Source organism: Balaenoptera acutorostrata, chromosome 2, assembly GCF_949987535.1.
Source record: "Balaenoptera acutorostrata chromosome 2, mBalAcu1.1, whole genome shotgun sequence".
In the NCBI taxonomy this organism is placed as follows: Eukaryota; Metazoa; Chordata; class Mammalia; order Artiodactyla; family Balaenopteridae; genus Balaenoptera; species Balaenoptera acutorostrata.
The window spans coordinates 173,221,377-173,245,688 of record NC_080065.1 but is presented as its reverse complement, the minus strand read 5'-3'; the positions used below and the strand labels follow the sequence as shown (position 1 = coordinate 173,245,688).

The 24,312-nt window shown below is 58.1% G+C and overlaps 1 protein-coding gene across 1 annotated transcript in view; it reads right to left on the bottom strand.

Annotated features, from left to right (window-relative positions):
• Positions 1 to 1,223: 1,223 nt before the first annotated feature.
• Positions 1,224 to 24,312, bottom strand: part of ELL (elongation factor for RNA polymerase II) — an 82,626-nt gene continuing 59,537 nt past the window's right edge. Inside the window, exons 3-12 of the mRNA XM_007195460.2 lie at positions 24,158 to 24,279; positions 23,618 to 23,781; positions 21,198 to 21,472; positions 17,527 to 17,651; positions 11,659 to 11,755; positions 9,887 to 10,358; positions 5,682 to 5,748; positions 5,289 to 5,460; positions 4,148 to 4,192; positions 1,224 to 3,433 (exon numbers count right to left, since the gene is read on the bottom strand). Coding sequence (XP_007195522.2) covers positions 3,317 to 3,433; positions 4,148 to 4,192; positions 5,289 to 5,460; positions 5,682 to 5,748; positions 9,887 to 10,358; positions 11,659 to 11,755; positions 17,527 to 17,651; positions 21,198 to 21,472; positions 23,618 to 23,781; positions 24,158 to 24,279 — 1,656 coding nt within the window. The 3' untranslated portion in view covers positions 1,224 to 3,316. The remainder of the gene's footprint in view (positions 3,434 to 4,147; positions 4,193 to 5,288; positions 5,461 to 5,681; positions 5,749 to 9,886; positions 10,359 to 11,658; positions 11,756 to 17,526; positions 17,652 to 21,197; positions 21,473 to 23,617; positions 23,782 to 24,157; positions 24,280 to 24,312) is intronic.

Below are 24,312 nucleotides of genomic sequence, written 5' to 3'. Positions count from 1 at the left end.
GGATCTGGGTGCAGGATGTTGTCCGGCAAGTGGCAGGGGCCGGTGGACGACCCCAAGCCCCTTGGCCACGGTGCAGGTCGTGAGGGTGGGAAGACCCTTCTGGGCCCCTGAGGGACTGGACTCAGGTGCCGTCGGCTCTGGGAAGGATGGTCAGGGAACCGCCTGTGGCCATGGTGCCATGGGGCAGCGTGGGGGCCGTGGGGGAGGCTGGGGGAGGCGGGTGGGCAATGTGAGGCTGAGGCGTGGGAGGCCGAAGGAGGCAGGTGTCGGCCCTGGGCCGTGGCGGCAGGGACGTTCTTACTCCTTAGAACAGCACGGCCAGGCCGCCTGGGTAGCAGGGTACATTCTGCCCCGCAGGGCCTGCCTGACCTCCCCTCCCGTGCCCCTCAGATTCCTGGGCTGCCTCAGAACTCAGGCCAAGGCCACTGGCCAGCAGAGCCACCAGAGAGGCTAAGACCCACAGTCCCTGACCCCTGGACCCCTTTAATCCTGGTCTTATTCTTTGTCTGTTTTTCCTTCCTAAAACAAACATTCCCCCCACACTGTGTCCTTGGAGGGTAGAACCTGCCCCCTGCCTTCCGCTCCTCACCTAGAACAAGGGGCAAGGATGGCCATCCGGCTGGTGTCCTGAGCCTGTAGGGCTCCACTGGGCCTTGGTGTCCCTGTCCCCATGGGGGGGGCAAGGGGACCCCCCCACCCCAGCGTGTGGCCCGGGAGGAATAATCAAGCAGTGCCGTTACTCATCGCCGTTTCGTCAGTCACAGCTTGTTACCCCAAATAAGGGCACTCCCTTTGCCCCATGTGGCCCCTCTACTGGGGGCTTTGGCCCTGTGGGAGCCCTGGGGACCCCCCTGCTTGGCTAAGCCCACCCTGCGCACTCCATGGGGGTACTGCCCTGCTCATACACCGGCCATGGCTCCCCGCTGCTTCCACCTCCCATCTCTTGACATTTCTCACCCATGACCAGGCTGTCTGGCCTCCTGCTCTGGCACCTGCAGGGCCCTCCGCCTCAGCTCAGCCCTCCACCTGCCGGCCTCATTCCTGGGCAGTGGCTCTGGCAGGCTGCCCAGGACGCTTTCTCTGCCCAGTACTAGCCTGTGCCCTGCCCATCACCATGGCCGCCCCATGGCCAGGTTGCCTCCTCACCCCAGCCCACCCCCAACACGGAACCAGCCGCCCACCCCCGGGGAATGACACATACACTCCCAGCTTGGGCCGACAGGTTCAGTTCAGTGAAATTTATTGTAGGTTGAAAAAAATCAGCATTCACCTGTTTAGTGTACAAAAAGGACACTAGATCTTTTAAGAAAATATTAGGAAACTAAAGATGCAGATGCCTTTCAATTGTAACATTTTGGCAAAAGTGAAAAGTTCTTGTAAACACCAACTCCATGGCTCAAAAGTTTTTCTCCACAGTACAATATTAAAAGGAAAAAAAAAAAAAACACAGTATCAATAAGTTAGACCATATTTAATCAGCTAGAACTTTTGTCCATCAACCCCCAAAGCACAAAACTTTTCTTAGCTTCATGATTCCTTAAAAGGAGAAAATAAACAACAACAACAAAAAACAACGAGAAGGAGGAAATTCAACTGAGAGTCCCTTGAACTGGATCCCAGGGCAGAGGGCGGCTCGGCCCTCCAGGGTGGGGCCTCCTTGAGTGATCCCATTTCACCTGAGTCTGCAGTCCAGGCTGAGTACAAGATGGCTGTCGGGGGAACCTGGGGTCCCAGGGTCTGCTCAGCCCTTCCCCCTCTCCATCCCAAATGAGAAACAAAACAACAGCTGTTGAAACAGAAAGGATCAGCATCCTCGGCACTCCAGGCACCCCAGGGGTCCCACAGAGACTCTGGGGTGGGGTGGGCACACTACAGGCGTGCCTGCTCTTTGGGAAGCCATTAGGAGACACCGCCACAGCTCAGAAAACTAGACGTGTCTACGTGAGCATTTCCGCTCTCCCTCGCTACTGCTCCTGGCAGCACCTCCGCCCCCCCGTGACCCCTGGGCTGTGGGCTGCAACCACCCCCATGACCTTCCCCAGTTGTGGCTTCGCTGAATGCGGCTCCAAAGGCTCCAAATTCATGTGAACGCTCGCTTTAGACCCCACCGCGCCCGGGGGTCCCTCACACACAAACACGCACGCCCCCTGACGCCCTTGGGGGCATTAGACTAGGCACAGTGACTAAGCAGCAATTGGGGTGTCCTCGGGCCAGCACCCCCAAAATGGGTGGATCCAGCGCCTTTTCCGAGCTCACTCTTGCCCCCGCCCCCCCACCCCCGGCTCTATCGACCCCCCAGCCCCTCCCTGAGTGCAAACCCCGTGGTGGCTCTGCAAAGACGACCCCAGGACCCACAAGTGGGCTGAGGGGCGGAGCGAGGTCAACAGCATGGAGACCACTTGGTCTCAACAGTGCGAAATGAAGAGCAGCAGCAAAGGGGAGAATTGAGAAGACAGTAAAATAAAATCCGACACTGTTGCCGCAGAGCGCGGGCTACAAGCACAGAAACTCCCAGTGACCCCTGACAGCTGAGGGCCTGGAATAGCAGGGTGGGCCCGGTGGCTCCCAGCAGCTGCTCCTGGACCAGCTGGAGTTTTCCAAATAGAGCTGCGGGGGTCGCATTGCCCTGCCCGCCCCCTTAGAGCGAGGGAGAGGCTGTGTGTGAGGGAGACCAGCGTGGGAGAGGCACCCCTGCCCGCCCCCCACGGGTTCTCTCCTGGGAGCCCTGGAGCTCGCAGAAACAACGCCGAACTTCCCGAGCATCTGTAATACTGTAGAAAGGACACAGGGCAGCGCCTAGACCCTGGGCGTCCAAGGAGGGGAGGCACAGGTTTAGAAAAAAGATGCTTTCTCTTTCGTATAAAAATAGACTCAAGTCTCATAAGCAGTAGCTAAAAGTGGCTGTCTTTGTATAAAACTAGAAAAGGCGGGCAGGCAGGCCAGCCTTGGAGTCTTTCACTGACAGGAAGCTGAAGCCCCTGGGGGGTGGGGGGTGAATGGCGAGGAGGTGGGCTTCTTGGGGAGCCCATCCTGGGTGGGGAGGCTGCTCAGGAGGTGTGTGGGGCCCCGGGGGAGCTGGACACCCCACCTGGGTCTGTGTGACCTGTGGGTGCCAGGGCTGCAGGGATTCCCCTGAAAGCCGGCGTTCCTGGCTCAGATGAATGCGTCTTCCTCACGTTTATTTTTTCAAATAAATCTCTTTTTTCCTCGTCCAGCTCCCCCTCGCCCCCAGCTCCCCCACCATCCAGAACGGTCAGCCCGGTGAGGTGAGCTGGCCTGGCTGGCTGGGTGGGACCTCCTGCCCTGTGGCCTTGGGCTAAGGCCAGGCCTGCAGCTGCCGCTGGTCATACTCAGCGATGAGCCTCTTGATGTGGGCCAGCTTGCTGTGCAGGTACTCGCAGCGGTGCTTCTCCTGGCTGTAGTTGGTGTTGGTCTGTAAGAGAGCGGCCAGGCTGAGACTCCCCCAACTCGAGCTGCCCCGCTTGGCTGCCCCAGGTTCCCACTCGCCCTGCTTGCAGCCTGAGCTCTCCATGCCGTGCCGGGGACCCCTGCTCTGTCCCTCGGCTCCACCCTGGGAAACGGTCACAGCCAGGGTGAGAGGCTGAGGCAAGATGGGTCATGGAGCTTCCACGCTGGGCCCGGGCCTGGCTGGCAGAGAGCCGCCCTGGCACACGTGGCCCTCGGGAACGAGAGCTGCTGTTGCGGAACCACACCGCAGGAGACTCTCAGGGAGCCCGGGCTGGGGGCTTGGTGCTCCCAAGGAGACGGCCTGAGCCCAGGAGGCTGGGCGTTCCTCCCAGACTCTAGCAGCTAAGGACTCAGATGGGGCCAGGATGGGGGCAGGGAACTACGGCTCCTCCCCTGGACCTTTGAGGGAGGCGGAAAGGACCTGGGGCTGTGCCCATCAAACATTGGGAGAGCGGGGGTGGGGGCTGCAGGGGTGCCCGGGGAGGGGCTGCACCCAAGCTCATAGGACAGGTTCAACTCCTCAGCTGTGACCAGGGGCAGGGGCTACTCCGAGGGCCTGAGACCAGCCCAGCGAGGCCCTTCCTCCCTCCCTCCTCTCCCAGACTCTGGCGCCACTCATCTTGAAACAGCTTCTTCTGAGCCCACCCCAGCTACCCCCCACAATGGGATGGAGACTCACCTTTTTGATTTTTCGATACTCCTGTAAAATCTGCCCACGAGTAGTCTGGAGGAAAAACAAAAGAGAAAGCGAACAATGCACTACCTGCAGGACACCCCAACTGAGTGGCCCCTTCTCCCTGATAACCTGCGACCTGTAAGGTCACCGCATGCTGGGGGACAATGGCCTCAGCATGGCGTGATGGCGTGAGGGAGCACAGAGGAGGGGCAGGGGACAGGCTGGGGGATGGGCAGGAGGGGCAGGGGCCCAGCCTCAGGGACAAGCACGAGGCCACGCGGTAGGAGGAGCAGGCTGGCCAGAGCCGCGGGAGGAGGCAAAGAGCAGATGGGACGGCCTCCTTCCCTCACACCCAGCTGGCCTGTGCACCGTTCAAGGCCAAGCACAGAGGCCCCTTGACCACCTGGGGAGTGTCCCTGTGGGGCATGCAGGGAGGAGAGAGGACGGGGATACCCTGGGGATTTTCTGTCCTAGACCCTCTGAGGCCCCATTGCTCTGCCCCAATCACAAGTCATCTCCTCTGGAAACCAAAGTGGCCTCCACCAGGGGAGATGGACCCCAACACCATGATTAATCAGGGCTGGCCCTGCAGTCAGGTAACCAGCTCTGAAAGGTGGCACAGGGGGTGGGGTGGCGTCCCAGGGCTGGTGACCAAGCCCCCTGCAGTGAGCTCCCACATGGGATGGCTTGGGGAACCCAGGTGCCCTTGGCCAGAGGAAGAGGGTTGTGGTGGGGGGACCCCAAAGACCCTCCATCCCCTCCCACCGTGTCTGTGACAGCTCTGATGGGCCGTGGGGTGTGGCCTGGCCCAGCCCCTCCTGGCTGGGGGACTGAGAATTCTCGTGTGACGTGGGTAGTGGGCTGCAGAGAGGACCCCAGACGCTCTCAGAGGTGGAGACACAGGCACCCTAGCCCGCTGTCTCCACTGCTCGGAACACCGCCCCCGCCCCCGCGGGTCATCTCCCACCTGTGGAGTCAGTCACAACCGGCCCCACTGCTGAGGACGTTGAGCTCCAGGGACAGGCCTAAACCACTTGGGGAGTGGGAAAGAGGGGTGAGCAGGGACCTCAGCCCAGAATACAATACATGCCCAAGGATGCCAGCACCGGGCAGAGCCGTTGGATGTGTGTAGGCAGGGCTCTACCTCGTACTCCTCGGAGCCCTGGGAGAGCTGCCGGAGCTGGGCATCGAGCTGCGTGAAGCGCCGTGTGATCTGCTCGATGCGGGCGTGCAGGTCTCGGTACTCGCTATACTCAGCATTGAAGTCGTTTTTGTAGCTCTGGCGCTGCTCCGAGGAGGAGATAGTGGCGTATTTCCTGGGGAGACCAGAGAGAGGGCAGGAGGGGCTCAGGGGGCGGCAGGAGAGAGCCTGGAAGTGCCCACAGCCTTGCGGCCGGTCCCACCCAGGAAGCAGCCCTGACCTCGAGCCGACTGAGCCAGGAATTCACACACACGGCCTGGGGTCAGCTCTGCCTCTGCTAACCTGCAGGGCAGGGGCCGGGAGGGGAGAGGTGCAGCCGGCAAGGGAAGTACTCACAGCAAGTAGTCGGGCGTCTCCGAGGTCGACGTGGGAACACTTGAGCTGCTGCAGGTCCCATTTAAACCTACAAAGAGCAAACGCATAATTCCTGAGTCCACAGCTCGTGTGTCCACAGTGAGATCCTCAGAAGGTTGATGCCTTGTTGTCTGAAGGCCCTGGAGGGGACGCTGCGTGGAGAGGATTGCTGAGGCCACGTAGCGGGAGCCAGGACCCGCAAAGGAGGCATGAGCACTGGGCAAGGGCTGTCTGGCTACCTCGGGGGTCCAGCTGGAGCCAGGAGTGCCCTCGGCCCACGGGAGAAGTGGCGAGGCAGCATGGTGTGTGTCCCCAAAGCACAGCCGTGCAGAGATGGCATCGTGGGTATGTTTTCAGCAAGCACCCCAAAGGACGGATTCATTGCAGGGCAAAGCCTGGGCAACTCGTCCAGAGCCTCTGCCGCCTCCACTGACCTCGTGTAAAAGATCACTAAGCTGAAAACCGGTGACCCCTGGATAATCGAGTCCCGGGGGTATCCCGGTCTCCGGCCCTACAGGACAAAGACAGACAGCCAGCAGGGAAAGCCCTGGCTCCTGTCCACGCCTCTCCCTGTGGATGGAGTCGCAGGCTCTGCAGGCTCCGGTCCCTGGTCTGAGCCACCCCCCCTCCCCATCCTCCTGTTCTCCACACCAGAGATGGGACTGCAGGATCAGAGGGGCAGCCCCGGAACAGGGCTGGGCTGGTGGCTTGAGAGGCCAGGGACTGTGACACAAGACTGTCCACAGGGCTCGAGGCCTGCCTGGGCTGCAGTCAACCAAAGCTACAGTCCGGTCCTTTTCCCCTGGGAAATTCTTCCAGCTGGCCTCCCCCTCCCCCTAACTTAGAAGCAATTTTATCGCTTTGAAGCATATCCTGAGTGCTTATTTTTGTGCCTCTCTCAGAGGAAAGCAGCCCACCCAGTGGATCAGCAGTTTGCTGAGCCCTTCTGTGGTTTTATACTCCAGCGCGAGGTGCAATTCCCACCAATGGATGGAGCCCACCCCCACCCGGGTGTCATCTTTGAAGAGGCTGTGGCCCCCCCAGAATGCAGCCCAACAGGCACATACATGAGGGTTTAGTCTACACTCCCACCACCCACATCCCACCCAAGACAGGCCTCCTGGGGTGTTCCGCCTTGAGGCTTAGGGTCAGACTGACCTGGCACCCAAGACACCGTTGGGGTCCAGCCTGTGGCAAACCTTTGTGGTCCCCACTCCTGCTCCGGCACTGGCTGCGTGAGGCTGTCACTTGGCTGCCCCTGAACCAGCCGAGCTGGTTCCCACACCCATGTGTCCCCTCCACTAGCTTCTCCTGTGCCTCCCCAGGGCAGGGGGTGCAGGGACATGTCTGTGAGTTCACCCTGCAGGACCCAGGTCTGGGTGCCAACGAGAGAGGGTGCCCCCGTTTCCACACAGGGGTCAGTGGGCCTGAGCTTGGCCTGGCTGAGCCCAAGCCCTCCACCCAGCATGCCAGCCTGCCCAGGAAGGCACCCTCTGGCCACAGGAGGGATCCACAGCCTGAGCAAGAGTCGGGGGCAGGCACGAGGGTGGGTGTAGGACCCAGGAGTGGGCCTGCGGCATAGGGGGATGAAGATGGCCGGGGGGGCCTCGAGAGTGGGGGCCACAGGGAGGCTGAGCTGAACCACCTGCCTGACAGGTGGAGGCCGCCACACCTGTCAGGGTCAGAGGCGATCACAGGGCAGGGCTGGGACAGCAGGGCCAGACTAGGGGAACAGTGTCACGCAGAAGGGTGGGCTAAACAGATGCCCATCCCTCTGCCCCATAGGACATAAGGGTGAGGAAGCTTCCTCAGGGGCTGACCTGGAGCCCTCTCCAGCAAGGCTGGGGGAGCATTCAGAGAACAATGCTATTGTTAACGGTGGGTGGGTAGCTCCCGCCTGCACATGCCCCCAACCCAGGAAGGCGTCACAACAGATGTTACAGTGGGGGGGGGGGGGGGGGTGGTGTGTGTGTGTGTGTGTGTGTGTGTGTGTGTGTGTGTGTGTTGGGAGCTTGGGGGGGCTTTGCACCCACCTATTACCATTATCATTTGAGCTGCCTGTGTGTGTGTGTGTGTGTGTGTGTTGGGAGCTTGGGGGGGCTTTGCACCCACCTATTACCATTATCATTTGAGCTGCCTGTGTGTGTGTGTGTGTGTGTGTTGGGAGCTTGGGGGGGGGGGCTTTGCACCCACCTATTATCATTATCATTTGAGCTGCCTGAGAGACCGCTTAAGGTGGATCACTTGGCGCCAGACCCAGCTTCTGGTGCCTGTTACCCTTTTCCTTTTCCTTGGGGTCTCTACTCCCTGGGTTGCCTGATCCCAAACGTCACTTTCTCACCTCGGCTTGGGGAGGAGCTGCCTGGAGCTGACGCACACCGGGCAGAACCCAAAGCCATCTGAGCCCTGCGTGTGGGCCAGCCTGGGCAGCATCTTCCTGGCCCCATCTGATGCCCAGCCCCACAGTCCTCCTGCCCAGGGCCCTGCCAGAAGCACACGGCATCCGCTTCCGCCATCTGGGACAGAATGCGCTGCCCGGCTGCTCAGGGCCTGTCTCCCTGAGGAGCCGAATCAGATGGCGCGTGCTCAGGGAACCAGGCGCCTTCTCCCCTGCGGCCCACCCACAGGTGCTAGGAAGCCTAGCGCGCAACAGGGTTGAGGAATACCAGGGGACTGACGGAACTGCAGTGTCCGTCTTCACCGGACCAACCCTGCTCTTCCAGGACCTGCCCTCCAGCCACAGAGGGAGGGGGCTGGCACGACCGTGAAGGATAGGTGAGGACAAATTTAAAAGCCTTAAGGAGAAGTGGCTCCACCCGATCCAAGAATGCCCCCTGCTGGGGACCCTCCTGAGGAAATAATCAGAAAGCTGCAGCAGGTGACGTGGCCCACATGACTGAGCCTCTGTTGCCACGACATGCTGATAAGGTTAAATTACATGAAAGGAAATTCACAATGGAGTCAGTATTGCTAAGAGAGCTCTCTAAAAATGGAACCAAGAGGCCATTAAGGAAGTGTGACTTGTACACGTCTCAGCCTAGATGGAATCTGACCTTCTGACCCGATGAAGTCATCTGCCAGAAACTTGTGACAGCCTATCTACTCATCAGACCCCCTACCCTAAAAACACTCGTGACACTCTGTCTACCTACTGGACCCCTAACCTCAAACAAATATTTTCTGACTTGCATCAGAGTTAAACCATCCTCACCAGGCAACCTTTAACAAACTCGTGGCTTTTTGTCTTTATAAGCCCGACTCTTTCTCCTCCTCAGAACACTCTTTCGCACTCATCTGAATCTATGTCTCCCGAACTGTAATTCTTAAGACCTCAAATACACGATTTTCTTATTTGCAGCCTCCTGAATTATTCTTGGGGTTGACAGCAGCCACAAGGGGTGCTCGGCTCAGGTGCCTAGGGCTATAACTGGAGGCGGGGGAGGCTCTGGGGGAGATGACCCCAGCCCCACCGCTATCCTAGCCCATCCATGCGCCTCCCCAGTGCCCCGGGCCTGAGAAGGTTTCCCTGCTCAGCACACGGCCCTGGCCAGCCTTGCACTCCTCATCCTGCTGAGGGTCTCTCGACTGGCAACTTCCCCATAGGCTGCAACTGCAAGACTGTGTTCCGGCTCTTACCGTCTGTCGTTCTATGGACGGTCTCCCACCTCCTTCTGGGCCCACCTCCCAAACCTTTCTCCACAGGCTGAAATGTTCGCCTAGCAGGCCACACCGGGTCCCTGGTGATCCAGGGACTGCCCACCTCCCTCTCCACCAGGCCCTGCCCCCCACTGCCTTCCCTGAGCCCCAGCCCCACCCTGTTCTCTCTGTCTGGGACCTCCCTGCAGCCAGAGCTGGGCCCTGGAACTGTTGCTCTCCCTGTGTGATGTCTCCTCCCGTGAGCCTCAGCTCCGTCAGGCTCCAAGCCCCTGGCCCCCAGAGCTGGCCTGGCACACACAGGACTGCAAGAGGCTCTCAGAACAACACTGCCAGGGCAGTCAGAGACGAGCCGATGCGAGGACACAGGAGGCAAAGAGGCCTAATGTGCAGGCTGAGCCGAAGTGGCGGCTCGTGGGCAGCCCTCTCAGCACTCTGTGGAGTGAGGGTGGTGGGCGTGGGGCCGGCGCTCAGGCTCCTGGCGACACCCTCCTGCAGAGCCCCTGCCCCTAGGCCTGCCTCTTGGCACTTACCCGGGGCGACTGGTGGGGCTCCAAGGGGCCCTGGCATCTGGTCTGGTGGCCGGGGCCGGTGCCTGTCCTCAGCCGCCCTCTCCTTGTCTTTGTGCTTCTTGGATTTCTTCTTGGACTTGCCGTGCAAGGAGCTGCCATGGGGCCTGCTGGGCTGGGCACAGTCCGTCAGCAGGGGCAGGCTGAGGCACTCAGGTGCCAGGGCGGCCACTTCCCCACGCTCGCAATCCCGGCCGCTGTGGCCCAGGTCGTTGCTGACATCGGCCAGGGGGTCGTGGGCCCGTGGTGGCTCCAGCCGCAGGGGCAGGTGGGCGTCTGTACCAGCCAGTGGGCCCGGGGTGGGAAGCAGGGCCTCACGGCCGTGGGGCACACTCAGTTTCCCGTTGACTGCAGGCTGAGCTCTCTGGGTGAAGTGCGATATCCTGGGTTTCTTGTTGGCCAGAGGGTCGATGAAATCAGGAGGCTGTGGCCGTTTCTGGGAAGGAAAGGAGACAATTTCAGAGGGGAGCCTGTGCCTGGAGTTACTGTGTCCCCTGGGGAGAGGCTGGGCACCGCAGGCCCTGAGGAAACCCAGTGCCCACACGCAAGGCCCGCGCTGACCACATGGGGGCGCGCGAACACTAGCCAGGCCCAGGATGCCCAGAGCTCAGCAGGGGCTGCTTGCCCAGGGGCTCAGCTCTCAGCTGGGCCCAGAGGCCACCAGAGCAGAGGAAGGGCGCTGGGTCATTAGTGGACCTGGCTGCAGCCCATAAGGGCCACCTCTGGGAACTGGTCTAAATCATCACTGTGCTCAGCATCTTCCCTGGACGATGGGAAGAGTGACAGAGCCAAATCTGAGTGACACAGGGCAGCCCCACAGGCCAGGACCAACACCTCCAGGCCCCTGACTACTTGGATCCCCATGGCAACCCTGTGACATGGTGCAGGCTTCATCCCCATTTCACAGACAAGAATACTGAGGCCTGTGAGGCAAGACCAGACCACAGGAATGGAGCCAGGATCAGACCAGGTGGCCCAGGCCCAGGGAAGCAGCTGTAGGGTGAAAGATGGCAGATGGGCAACCCAGGATCAGAGGGAAGCAGTGGGGACGCAAGTGAAATGAGGCCCTCTGTCCTCCACAACGGCCCTACAGCCACAGGGAAGCTTTAGAGTCAGGGGCCTAGGCTGGGTGCCTCCAGGGCAGAGGAGGAAGAGGGAGAAGAGGGAGAAGAGGGAGAAGAGGGAGAAGAGGGAGAAGAGGGAGAAGAGGGAGAAGAGGGGCTGGCCAAGCAGGGGATAGAGACGTGGGACTCATAAATCAGAGCATGCAGGTGGGTGGGGAGAGCTTTCACCAAACAGCTCAAGCAACGGTGAGACAGGTATTGCTGAAGATCAAGCCCCCAACAGCAAGGCCCCCCCCAAATGCCCTTCCCGACTACTGACTAACATGGCAGTGGCCACTGCTCATAGGACCCCACTGGGCCCTGGCTGGGCTGCAGCCATACGCTTGATTTTCCAACAGCCCTGGGAGGCAAGAGCGCCCACCATACAGAGACAGCAGGAGGCTCAGTGTGGTTCAGCAGCCTGCCCTCCCTCGGCTACATACCCACAGGTAAACCAAGGAACCACATCCAAGTCCCAGGCCCAGGACACCCAACCCCCAGCCAGCTGCTCACTCATTCAAGAAAGCTTGCCAGCCCTGAGCCAAAGGCCCAACAGGCTCCCTAAGGAACCAAGGTCAGGTCAGGTCCACTGGCTCCGGTGAGACCCACCCTCCCTCCCCACCACGCTCCTACCTGAGGGGGTGAGGCCGAGCTCCCATGCTCGCCTGGAGGACTGTTGGCCGCAAGGTCCCCAGGGAGGCCGCCTGTGCTCTGTGGCTGGCACAGCTTCCTGCAAAGGAGAAGCAGGGTGGGTTGGAGGGATCCTCAGCAGTGCCCTGTGGGGCACACACACGCCCACCTGTCTCTGCATTGACACCACGTTGTCCCACTCACGCCCAGTGATTTGGGGAGGGCCTGACTCCAGAGCAGAACCAGAGCAGGGCTGAGTGTGATGGGTACACCAGGGCCCGGCAGGCAGAGAGCAGCCTGAGCACATTCCGCCCTGGGTTTATCCACAGCTGCCCTGTGGCCAAGGTCTCAGCCTCACTGCCAGGAGGACTGTCCCATTGGGTGTTCTGCGCCCAGAGAAGGGTCAGATGACCACCCACTCATCTAGACTCCCATTACCATGGAGACCAAGGACCCATATAAAACTGACCAGACACTCAAGATCCATGCTGTGTCCCCAGGGGAGCTGCTGTCACTGGGGTGCTGGTCCTCACTTTTAAAAACAACTGTCATCCTAATAAACAACACTCACTGCAGAAACAGACAACACAGAAGAGGACTGAGATGCCCTGGCCTGTGGTGGGACGGCCTCCCAGATTCAGCTCCCATCGTCCTGGGAGCCCAGGCCACAGCACCTCCAGGGATGGCAGGGGTGGCCACCAGTCCAGCGGGACGCGAGCACAACAGTGTAGCCAGGGAAGAGAGAAGAAACACCCCAATGCTTGACACACAAATGGAGGCCCCGACAGTCACCCCGGCTCGGCTGTGGGGAGGGGGTCTCCGCTTAGCCTCTTGCACTCCCAGAGACTGTGCATTTCGTGGGAGCCCAGGCAGCTGGCCCGGTGCTGGGAGTGGTGCTGAGGGCCCTCCACGCCCTGCAGGGAAGCTGAGCTGAGGTCCAGGGCCATGTCTGCGCTGCTCTAACCAGTGACAAACAGAGCCCAGCCCCTGACCAACAGCCACACTCTAGACAACTGCTGCTGTCCCCTCCACGGTGGCCTGAAATGCAAGCAGAGCCACAAGAAAAGGGCACGAAACATGCAGGCACTTGGGGCAACACAATCCACGAGGCTGAGGGCAGCCAGGGCAAGTCTGCTGCTCCAGCCACATGAAAGCAACCAGAGCTTTCGGTTCAAGACAGAGAACCAGGTATTTACATCCACTCTCTTTCAAGCCCCCACTAAAAAGGCATAAAAGAGAAAGGGAAAAAGAGAGCAATGAGGGGGCTTCCCTGGTGGCGCAGTGGTTAAGAATCCGCCTGCCAATGCAGGGGACATGGGTTCGAGCCCTGGTCTGGGAGGATCCCACATGCCGCAGAGCAACTAAGCCCGTGCACCACAACTACTGAGCCCGCGAGCCACAACTACTGAAGCCCACATGCCTAGAGCCTGTGCTCCGCAACAAGAGAAGCCACCGCAGTGAGAAGCCCGCGCACCGCAACGAAGAGCAGCCCCCACTCGCCACAACTAGAGAAAGCACGCGCGCAGCAACAAAGACCCAACGCAACCAAAAATAAATAAAATACATTTATTTAAAAAAAAAAAGAGAGAGAAATGAGCAATGATATTCAATGCAGAAGCACAAGTGGTGACTGTCCTACAGGATCCAAGAAAACAGAGTCCCAGGCCACAGAACCCCACAGGCCCAGGGTGGGTGCCTCAGAGACCTCAGCAGAGGGGCCCTGCCAGGCTGTCCCCCCAGAGCCCTGCTCTGGGTCCCGGCCTGCTGTGGGGCAGCAGGGGAGCCCACAGCACGTTCAGGAGTGAAGGAGCCCAGGCCTCCTCCAGGATGCTCGGGCCACACAGGATGGAGAGAGACGTGGCCTTGGGAGAAGAGGAAACAGAGGGGCCTGTGGGGGATTCAGAAACGCCTCAGCAGTGCTCCTGAGGAGGCTGAGTTGCCTATGGGAAAGTCCTGAAGAGGCTGCACCCGGGCTTCCAGGCAACAAATGTCAGACCCCAGAACAGACAGGAAAATGCATTTGAGAAGAAAGAGAGACTCTGTAAGGGGGTGAAAACTTTAAACCCACGAGAAAAACACCATCCTTAATAGCCTTAGAAAGACATAGAACTTAAATACACGTTTCTCCAAAGAAGACATACGAATGGCCAATAAGCACATGAAAAGATGCTCGGGGCTTCCTTGGTGGCGCAGTGGTTGAGAATCTGCCTGCCAATGTAGGGAACACGGGTTCGAGCCCTGGTCTGGGAAGATCCCACATGCCGCGGAGCAACTAGGCCCGTGAGCCACAACTACTGAGCCTGCGCGTCTGGAGCCTGTGCTCCGCAACGAGAGAGGCCGCGACAGTGAGAGGCCCGCGCGCCGCGATGAAGAGTGGCCCCCACTTGCTGCAACTAGAGAAAGCCCTCGCACAGAAACGAAGACCCAGCACAGCCATAAATAAATAAATAAATAAATAAAAATTAAAAAAAAAAAAAAAAAGAAAAAAAGAAAAGATGCTCAACATCATTATTCATCCAGGGAAACACAAATCAAAACCATGATAAGATACCACTTCACACCTGCTAGGATGGCTAGAATCAAAAAAATGGAAAATAACAAGTGTTGGCGAGGATGTAGAAAAACTGCAACTGTGTACTGCTGGTGGGAATGTAAAACGCCATGGCCACTGAGAAAAAGTCTGGCAGTTCTTCAGAAAGTTAAACACAGGATTACCATATGGCCCAGCAATTCCACTCCTCAGTGTATATTTGAGAGAACTGAAAATCTATGTCAGCTATATTCGTGTCCTGGTACATGAATGCTCATGGCAGCACTATTCATAATCAGGAAAAGGTGGAAACAATCCAAGTGTCCATGGACATATAAATGAATAAAAAAAATACCCACACACAATAGAATACTACCTGGCCATAAAAAAAGAGTGAAGCTCTGACACATGCTACAGTGTGGATGAAACTCAAAAACCTAATCCAAGTGAAAGAAGCCAGACACAAAAGGCTACAGTACATAATCCCATTTATATGAAATATCCAGAACAGGCAAATCCATCAAGACAAGAAGCAGATTAGTGGTCGCCAGAGGCTGGGAGAGGGGGAACGGGGAGTGACTGTTAACGTGGGGTTTCGTTTTGGGGTGACTGCTTTGGAACTAGAGAAAAGTGGTAGCTGCACCTTGGGAACTAGCAACAATGGCAAAAGAAAGAGACAGAGGGAGAAGCTGAAGAAATCTTCCAAAAGTAGAAGAAATGAAAAGAAACAACAGGGAAGACAATGGCGAATGGTGCAGGAGCACAGCCCCCAACGGCAGAATGAGAGGAAGGGCGAGGGAGGACAGTGAGGCCTCTCACAACCACGCCCAGGACGGGAAGAAGGACGAGGCAAGTTTTCAGACTGCAAGGGCTGGGGCGCCGGGCCCAGAGCACCCGACAGGCCGTCCTGTGACCATGCAGATGCACACAGCGCCAGGAAGGAACCTCCGCGGCTTTCCGGGGGCCGGGTCTTCAACGTGGAGGGAAAGTTCTTTCCAATCTGGAAGACTAGACTTCGCCAACTGCCACTTCAGTGTGACAGCCACCCAGGTGTGAAGATATGACAGATGGACCTCCCAAAGCCCTCTCCTCTGAGAGATGCTCCAAGAGCTGCGTCCCTTCAACCCCAGGGCAGAACCACAGACCCAGGAACAGAAGGACCCGCAAGGGCTGGGGGCAGCTCCCGGGGGAACCCCTGATCCCCTGAAAGTGATAAAAGGCCATGGGACAACCACGGGGAGCTTGGGGTTGGACATGAAGGACACAGAACGCTGAGCAGAGAAAGTAACAACTCGGCCAAGCAGGTTACCAACTCCAGGGAAAGCATGATGCGTGTGAGACGGACTGAGGCTCGGGTTGTCTAGGCTGTGCCCTGGGGGAGGTGAGGCCAGGACACGGGCAGGTCGGGGTGACTGATTTCAGGGCCAGGTGGAGTTGAGGCCTCATCCTGCACTGGGACGTCCACAGACTCCTCCTGGGACAGGCCAGGCCCAAGCAGCTACACACATGGGGACTAAAAGCACAGAGGAAGCATCCAAATAAACAGCAGAGATGCTGGGAGTGCATGTCCGTGCAGAGCAAAGCCACGGGGGCCCAGGCAGACCCTGGAAGCATGAGCATGTTTATCTCAGGTACGAGTTTAGAACAAGCTGTAGGAAAAGGAGGTGTTATAGCCCCTGGGGTGACACAAGTCCCCACACCCTGCCTGTAACAACAGAAACACCCCAAGATCCTATTTTTTTCCTTCTTGCCGTGAGACCACAGCATCAAGACCTGCTAATAATTGGGGCTTTCTTCAGGGAGGGAGCAACCTAAACAAGAAAAAAAAAGTTGTGCAGACGGATGCCTGGAGTAACCTTCTGTGTGGCTGTGGGCATCAGGGATGTTGACCCTGACCTCTGCACGCCAATCAGTTCAAGCTTCCAAGGGCAGTAGGAGCTGTCAGCTTCCCAAGAGGCTTCCGGCGGCAAGGCTGCCCTCCCAGCTGGCCCACGCAGACGGAGAGAAGAGCATCAAGACAGCCCAGAGCGAAAACAAGGGAGGAAGCATGAGCTTGGCATTACACTGAGCTCCAGAGTCTGCATCCCTAGGAACCTCCCACCTAACACCCCTCAAGATTCAGCCCAGGCGCTGTTTCCTACAAACCACACCCACCAACACACAGACAGGCTGCTTGCTCTCGGCCACACCCCTTCCCGGGAGCTCTGGGAGGCCAAGACCCTTGGGGTCTGAGATCAGCGAGAGGCACCCAGTGAGAGGCTCTGAAGGAAGGAAGAGTGGAAGCAGCCTCAAGGTGCCCCCCATGTGCCCCTGGCCACCTCAAAGCACTAGGGTGGGTGTAAGTGACTATTTCAACCCTTTGCCAAAAAACGTGATAGATGTGAACACCTGCAGGAGGTGACTGCCTATCCAAGATGTGCTTTGCTGGGACAACAGAGGACCCCCAGAGAGGGCGCTGGGGGCCGGGGGGCACCTTCTGCCGAGACCGTCTCCTCTCAGCCTCCCTGAGCACCCAGAGACCTCCAGACAGCCAGAGCAGTGACCCCAGGACAGCAGGTGAGTGTCCCACAGGACCAAGGAGGAACTCAGGGTTCACCTAGACTGGCCCCGACTCAGCTCTGCTTTCCAGATGCAATTACTGCTTTAAACAGCTAAACTTTAAAAAACAAACAAACAAAAAAACCTTCATAAATAGCTCCAAGTCCCTGAGAAATCACTTAAGGACTAATTAGCATATCAGGCTGTTCTGAACAGCACTTCACTTCACAGCCCGGGCTCCAGAGCCAGGCATCAATTGAGAAGGAAATCATTAATTGCTTGCCTCAGACGGGGGCCTACTTACCCATTTCTCCCTAGAGCTACCGTGGCCACTCCTGACTTTGGGTCCCAATTAACCAGAGAGGGGATGCATTTAATTAATGCTGCTTAATCATGTCTGTGGGGAGTTTTGTTTTGTTTTGTTTCTCTCTGCTTCTCGTTCTTGAGAGGTTCTTTTTAAGAAAGAGGGCCTGCAGCAGACGCCTGTCGGGATGTGCAGGTTTTGCAAGCAAGCTTGACAGGAAGGGAAAGAGGGGGCAGAAGGAACGGTCTGGGGCCTTCTGTCCGAGCATTCTGGTGTTCAAGACGGTGACTCACGCCCTCCACCCCACTCGGTGAGGGCTGGCCTTTTCCCTACAGGAGGACACGGTGGGCCACCCAGGCAGTCTCCACAGACCCCTCTATCCTGCTTGCGGGCCCTGCAGCCTTTGGGGCCAGATGAGGCCCCCCCAGCATCCTTGGGATGAGATCTGCCCCAGGTCCAGGGGCTGGGAACTCGCTCAGGGGTAGGGAGGCAGCGTTACCGGATGAGCATCCGCTTCAGCAACTTCTGGTCCCCCTCCGAGTAGCCGGGCCAGTCCTTCTGCACATCCTTGTACACACAGTCCTTCAGCGTGCACGTGCCATCCTTCGCATTCACGTTGGCTACCTGCAAGACAGAGCTGGTGTCACCTTGTGTGAAGCCCAAGAGAGACAGATATTCCTGAAAGCATTTGCGGGGGGGGGAGGGGGGGCGCGCGGGCGGGCAGGGAGAGGCGGAGACAGACATGAAAGGGGAAAGAGGACAGCACACTCCCTCCCCGAGCCAACACCTCACCCCACAGCTCCCCTGCGTGCCAGCGCAGCAACCCTTGGGGTGCAGAAGGGTCAGGGCAGCAGGTCCAGATACACATGTCTTATAGCTGCTGAAGGCCAGGTTGGCTCCAAAAAGGGGAGGCTGCCATCTATACTCCCAAAACTGCATCACCAGCCCATCCCCCTGCTATGGACTGAACCATTTTTGTCCTCCCAAAATCCACGTTAAATCTTAACCCCCTTAATCTAAGGTGATGGTATTCGGAGGTGGGGCCTTTGGGAGGTGATTAGGTCATGAGGGTGGAGCCCCCATGATGGGGTTAGTGTCTTTATAAAGCAGAACCCAGAGAGCTTCCTCACCCCTTCTACCCTGTGACGACAGTAAGAAGGCAGCTGTCTATAAACCAGGACGCATGCCCTCACCAGACACCCAATCTGCCGGCGCCTTGATCTTGGACTTCCCAGACTCCAAAGCTGTGAGAAGTAAATGTCTGTGGTGTATAAGCCACCCAGTCTATGGTATTCTGTTACAGCAGCCCGATGGACTAAGATACCCGCTCTCGGATTCAGAGCTCCTGTGGCAGAGTCGGCCGAGACTGGAGTGCTGGGTGAGGGGTGCCTCCAGGGGACAGGCTGAGCCCACCTTCCTTGCAACCAGCCAGCCCTGCTGCTGCTGGTTAACAAAAGCTGAGCTTGTCTCCAAGACTCTTTGCGAAGATGGATTTAAAACGTTTGCGTAAGATGCTTGATGGAATTCAGGCCCCTGACCCAAAGCAGGCACTTCCCTGAGTGTCTCGCTTGGGCACCATGGTCTCCAGAACACGCGTGTGTAGCCGTGTGGCTGGCACGCTGTTTTTCGCTATCACTGAGACTACAAGTTCTCCACATCACAGCAGTTTCCACAAGGAGCATTTTTTAATGGTTGAGTAACATTCCACCAAGTGGCTACACTGTGATCTACTCAAACGTTTCTCCTTTGTTGGATGCTGACGCCGTTTCCAGTTTCTCTGTAGCATAAACAGATGTCACTTGTGCAGGTTTTTCCATGCTGGTGATGGTTTTCTTCAGCCAGCTTCCCGGAAGTGGGATTAGTGGGTCAAAGACTCTGAACATTTTTATGGCTCTTGGTTTTGCTAAAATGCTCTCCAGAAGAGCCACCCACCCATCAACACTCCCACCAGGAAGATGGAACGACTTAAATCTTTTCTGTGGATGTTTTCACAGAAGGAATAGAGAAGGCGCCTTGGAGCAGTGTGGTTTTGTTAGTGCTGTTCATCAGAGTCCCTGGTCACTTGCGGGGGCGGAAAATGAGCATCCTGGGTGAAGCACAGCCCCTGACACCTTCCCATCCCCAAGCTGGCGGGGGTCCTCCTGCCCCCCACACCGCTGTGGAGAACAAGTTGGGTAGTAAACACAGAAGCACAAGGCAGATGGGACAGTTTAGGAGAAATCAGAGCGGGCACGAGGAGGAGACTCTACCCCAAGACACTGGCTGGGCCACCCCCTAGGAGCTGCCAAACCCAAGTCCACTGGAGAAGCTGGAGCCCAGTACGGTGCCTCTCTGATCCCAGGAAAGGACCAGGAGCAATGAGAATGTCACAGGGGTTAAAAATGGAGCAGTGCCCCAGGCAGACCTAAGTCAGCACCACCAGACCCCTCTCTCTCCAGAGAACTAAGCCTGGCATCCCTGCCGCATCTGAGGGCTGCTCAGTGGGTAAATCTCAGGTGTAATCAAGTGCTCGGTCAGCTAAGGGTCACATTCTGCATTGTGCTTTTTTATTCTGGGCACAAACAGAACGAGATTAGAGAGCGGGAGCAAGGGCATTTCTAAGAACGCTACACCAAGGGCTGAGGGCCCGGCTGGATGGCAATGCAAGCTACGGGCACATCCAGGGGCGGGCGTGGCTGCCACACTTGTCTCCAGTCCTGGCTCATGTCTGATGACTCTGTCCAGCTCCCTTCAGCCCTGCTGCGGTCACCCCATGCTGCAGGAGGCAGCTCTGGGTGGCCCCCAGCCCAGGGAAAGGGCCTCCCACGTACTTCCCCCAATTTCCCAGGGACAAGGTCGGCACGCGACTTTCCAAGGAAACGAGCGCCCTGGGAATGTTGTTCCTGGTTCTGGAGCTTTCTGGGTGCTTTGGCAAGCCCCTTTGCCAAAGAAAACTTCTGGGCTACAGAGCCATGCATCTATCTTCTAATAGGCCCCAAGCCAACTCCTAAGCTTGCAGGGAGAAACAGTGCTACTCAGTCCTTGCCAGCATGACCTCCACGTGGGGGACAGTGGCTCAGGAGGCCAAATCCGCACAAAGGCACCCAGTGAGTGGACATGGGCGCTCCTGACAGTAACGTGAGTCTCCGGTGAGCACCTCAGCCCTCAGGACACAAGAGGATTCTCCTCGGGTGAAGGATGGGGGAGGCACACTTCACCTGCTCTGTGGATGGGGCCCAGCCCCTGCCCAGACCTGAATCTGTGCTCGGAATGCAGGGGAATGTCACAGAGGTCTCTCTTCCCTCTTCATCCGTTCCCTTTGCCCTGAACTCTCTGGGGGTAATGGGTAACACAGGGACCCCAGCCAGAGCACGGGGGGACGAGAGCCATGCCGACATCCTCCCAACAAATGTGCTGCGTGGTCACACCAGCCTTGGACTGCACTGGGTATGGGGAAGAGTAGTGCCAGGAGGCCTGCTGAAGAACTCGGTAAATCTGAAACTCATCCTCAGACATAGCTACTGATGGTCACAGCGTGTACTTTCTGCTATAGGAGGCACCATCCAAGTGCCCAGAGTATCTGAGGCAGGGCCACGCCTCCTCCTCAGGATGCTGGCGTGACTGCTGCTGGCTGTGCCATCCTCACAGCGCTCTGAGGTGGCCCATCCCCACTTCATGGCAAAGTGGTATCCACATGGCCCAGCTGATGTGGTGAAGCCGGAGTGAGCCACTCACCTTCCCAGGGGTCCTCGAGTTGCCTCCGCTAGGGTAGGGCCTCAGGAAGGTGCTGGGGCCACCACCCTTGCTCCAAAGCCCCGGCTGCTTAATAGCAGGCTCCACCTGCGGGCACCACGTTCCTCCCCGCTTAGCTCTTGACCCCAAGAGAGGTGCTGTGGTCATGCCCCAGCCGCAGATGGAAGCCTGAGGGTCCGGACATGAAGCCCCTTGCCTGGAGCCACAACTGATGAGCAGCAAGGAGGCCCCTGCTGTCTGACTGTGAAGCCCGAGCTCTTGCTAACTCATGCTTGTGGGTTCCTCAGGCTTCGTTCAATTCTAAAAACCTTGTGCAACTGAAGTCTTGGATCCCCTGTGCTACGCCCACTGCCTGTGTGTCCGCAGCTGGTAAGGAGGAGGGCCCTGGGCAGTGAGTGCCACATGCGCAGCCCAGGCCAGCCCAGGGCAAGCACGCACCTGCTGTAGGAGGCCGTCCAGTGCGTCCTTGTCTGCCTGGGCCAGGCCGTCCTTCTGCAGCCTCAGCAGCAGCTCAGCCTTCCGGTAGGGCCTCAGCGCCAGGAGGTGCAGCACCCGGTCACGGAAGGGCCTCTGAGACACCCCGCTGCCCCCGCTAACGCTGCCAGCGCTGGTCTTCTTGATGGCGCTTGCCAGGTTGATGGGGGTCGCCCGCTTCCGGGAGGGCACAGCATCCACTGCCCCCGGGGCCGGTTTCCGAAACTGAACCTTTTTGCCTGCAATAAGAGACAGGCATTAGGGATTACAAGGGGTGAGGGAGTGGCCACCGCGTCCCACTGCCTGGGGCCGACGTCAAGTTCCTGAGCGAGCTCGTGGACACCCGTGGATGGCCGATGGCCGACAGCCCCAAGCTCTCACTAAGCCCAAGAGGAAGGCAATTCAAGCCTCGTCCAGCCCCACCTGCTCAGTGGGGTCCTTGGGCGGCCGAGACTGCCACCTGCTGACCACAAACAGCTCAGTGGGCACTTGCAGGGCCCCACAGTCTCAGAAGCGGGAGCTATAGGAAATAGAAGCGGGCTTAGAGCCTTAAGTGACTTCATCATGGGCAGCCTACATCCTGGGGACCCGAAACACCTGACCCATATGGGGAGAGGGGGCTGATGGTAACAAGGGAGTCCCAGACTGCCAGAGGCAGGCACCCAGAGCCTGAACTTCACAGCACTACACTGGTCCCATAGGATCCGCCATTCTCTTTTATGAAGAAGGAGAAGAAAATAAAGGCATCAGGGCCACTTGGGCAGCTGCTCTGGAGACCCCAGGGTGTGAGCAGCTCCCCAGTGGTGGCCCTGGCAAGTGCTCCCTGGGCAGACCTGGCTGTGCTCGGAGGCCCGGGGGCAGCAGGCCGATCCCCCACCCTCTTGGTGCAAACAGAGACGTACGAGGGGATCCTCCATGGAGCCTCCAGCATTGCTCTCAAGGGAGGGTGCTTCCACTCCTAAGTCATTAACTCCACCTTGGACGGCGCCCCCGCCACTGCAGGAACGAGGACCGCTGAGCAAAGTCAGCGCACATCTTGAATCCTTGGGCCAGAAACCTCTCCACGACGACTTCCTTTTGCATGTATCCCTCAAATCTGATTTGTCAAATGAACACAGGGAAGAATTGCTTTTAGAATCCTCAGGGCCAGACTTCGTCCCCAGAGGACCCATCTGACGGGCCGACATGGGGTGGGGGGAGAGGCCTGACACACCCAGGACGTGCACGTCGGTGGCTTAAGAGGCCAGGACACGAGCGTTTCCACCAGAACGTAAACTACTGCAAAAACCTTCACTGTACCCAAAATGGCACCGTAAGATGAATTTTGGACCAAGTTTTTGGTTGAAAGACCCAACCCAAACTTTATTAAAATGTGTACAAATGTCCACATTTGCATCTTGAGGCAAAAGCAGGCTCTGAAGCCCTTTTAGATTCTGGCTGGCACCTCTTGGGCAGCTTACAGCCCAGGGCCCAGGCTCCCTGGTCACTCACAGCTACATCCACTGGGGCCCAGCGCTGACAGGCAGGACGGATTCCTGCACCATCTGCAGTTTCATTCAGAGCCAACCCCACTGCCAAGCAAGGGAAATCGCATGCTCTTTGGAGCAATGTGAAACGCTCTTGCTTTTTCTTAAAGAAGAAAAAAGCCCCAAAAGCCATCAAGGTTCTCCCTTGCTGTAAGCCGTTTCACACCTCTCTCAGGCCTTTCTTGCCTGGCAACGAATTCCAATGACTCTTTAACTCCATCTGCATCCAGGAGGTAGGAAGACTACAGCAAGATGATGGAGCTTTCTAAATAGATAGTACTTTTCTCTCTACTTTTAATGTTGTCAGTGTCTCGACTTCACTGAAATTGTTTCCAAGCAGATGCTGAGGGGCCGGAGCCTTCCCAGTGAACAGGGATCAATGCGTTTCCTTCCTGGTCTCCACCCTACGGTCCCTCGCTGGCCCCAACACAGCAGCAGGCCGCCCGCCATAGGGTGCATCTCATCATCTGCACCTTGCCCCAGCCACGTCGGTCTTGGGAAGGAGACATCTGGGCAGGTGAGGGCAGGGGTGGCAGCTGAAGGACAGACCGAAGCTCTGGCTTCATGTAGGGTGAGTCTCAATGATGGGCAGAGGCTACAGCCTGGGAGAGGAGCCCTGAGATTCAGAATGCCTGGAATTCTCAGGCCCCTTAGCCCATCTTGGGTTCAGAAGGCAGCAGATGCCACCCAGGAAGGACCTTCTGTCCTGACCCAACACTGACCCAGCTCATCCTACCTCTGTCAACCCATCACTCCCGCTCCTGGTCTGGATGGGCCCTGAGTCTCTCCTGCTCCCCCGACAGCTGCCCAGCAGGTACAAGACCCCCACAGGTGGAGCCCCAGGCCCCTGATCCTCACCCAGGTAACGGCCTCCGGGCTTGATGACGATGGCGCCTCGACTCCGTGTCTCCTCCTCAGCCTGCGCCAGGCTCTGCCGCGCTTTCTGGTAGGAGTCGTCGGTGGCACACACTGTGATTTTGTCCTGGACGCTGCCCAGGCAGTCCAGGTGGACATCCCCATGGCTGCAAGACAAGGGGCCAGAAGCCGAGATGAGCACCTGGGATGACCAGGAGAGATGGTCACCACCCCCATGCCCAAGAAATGGGGTTCGGTGCTGACTTGGGCAACAGGGTTTCTTCACGGCACATCTTGACCCAAAAGAAACAAGGGAACCCAGGTCCCTGGGCCACGGGTGGCACGCCAGGACCTAGACCTGTGCCCTGGACACACTGTAAGGAGCCAGGGTAGCTCACTTGAGAAGAGGAAGAAGGGGCGCTGGGGCTGGAGGTGGTGGGCAAACATCTGCACAGCAGGCTGGGGCGGGGGAACGCCACAGTGGAAGTCGGGGGAGGCGGGTCTGCCCACTGGGAGACCTGGGGCAGTCTGGGCAAGGCTCACCTGGACACATACTGCTGGATGCAGTCAAAGCTGCCCTGCGGGCTGTCACGGCCGATGTTGGAGAGGTAGAAGGAGAACGTCCGCGGCTCCGTGGGGCAGTCAGGCTGGGGGATGGAGATGTGCTGCGTGGAGAGGGGGGGACATCACCGGTAGGT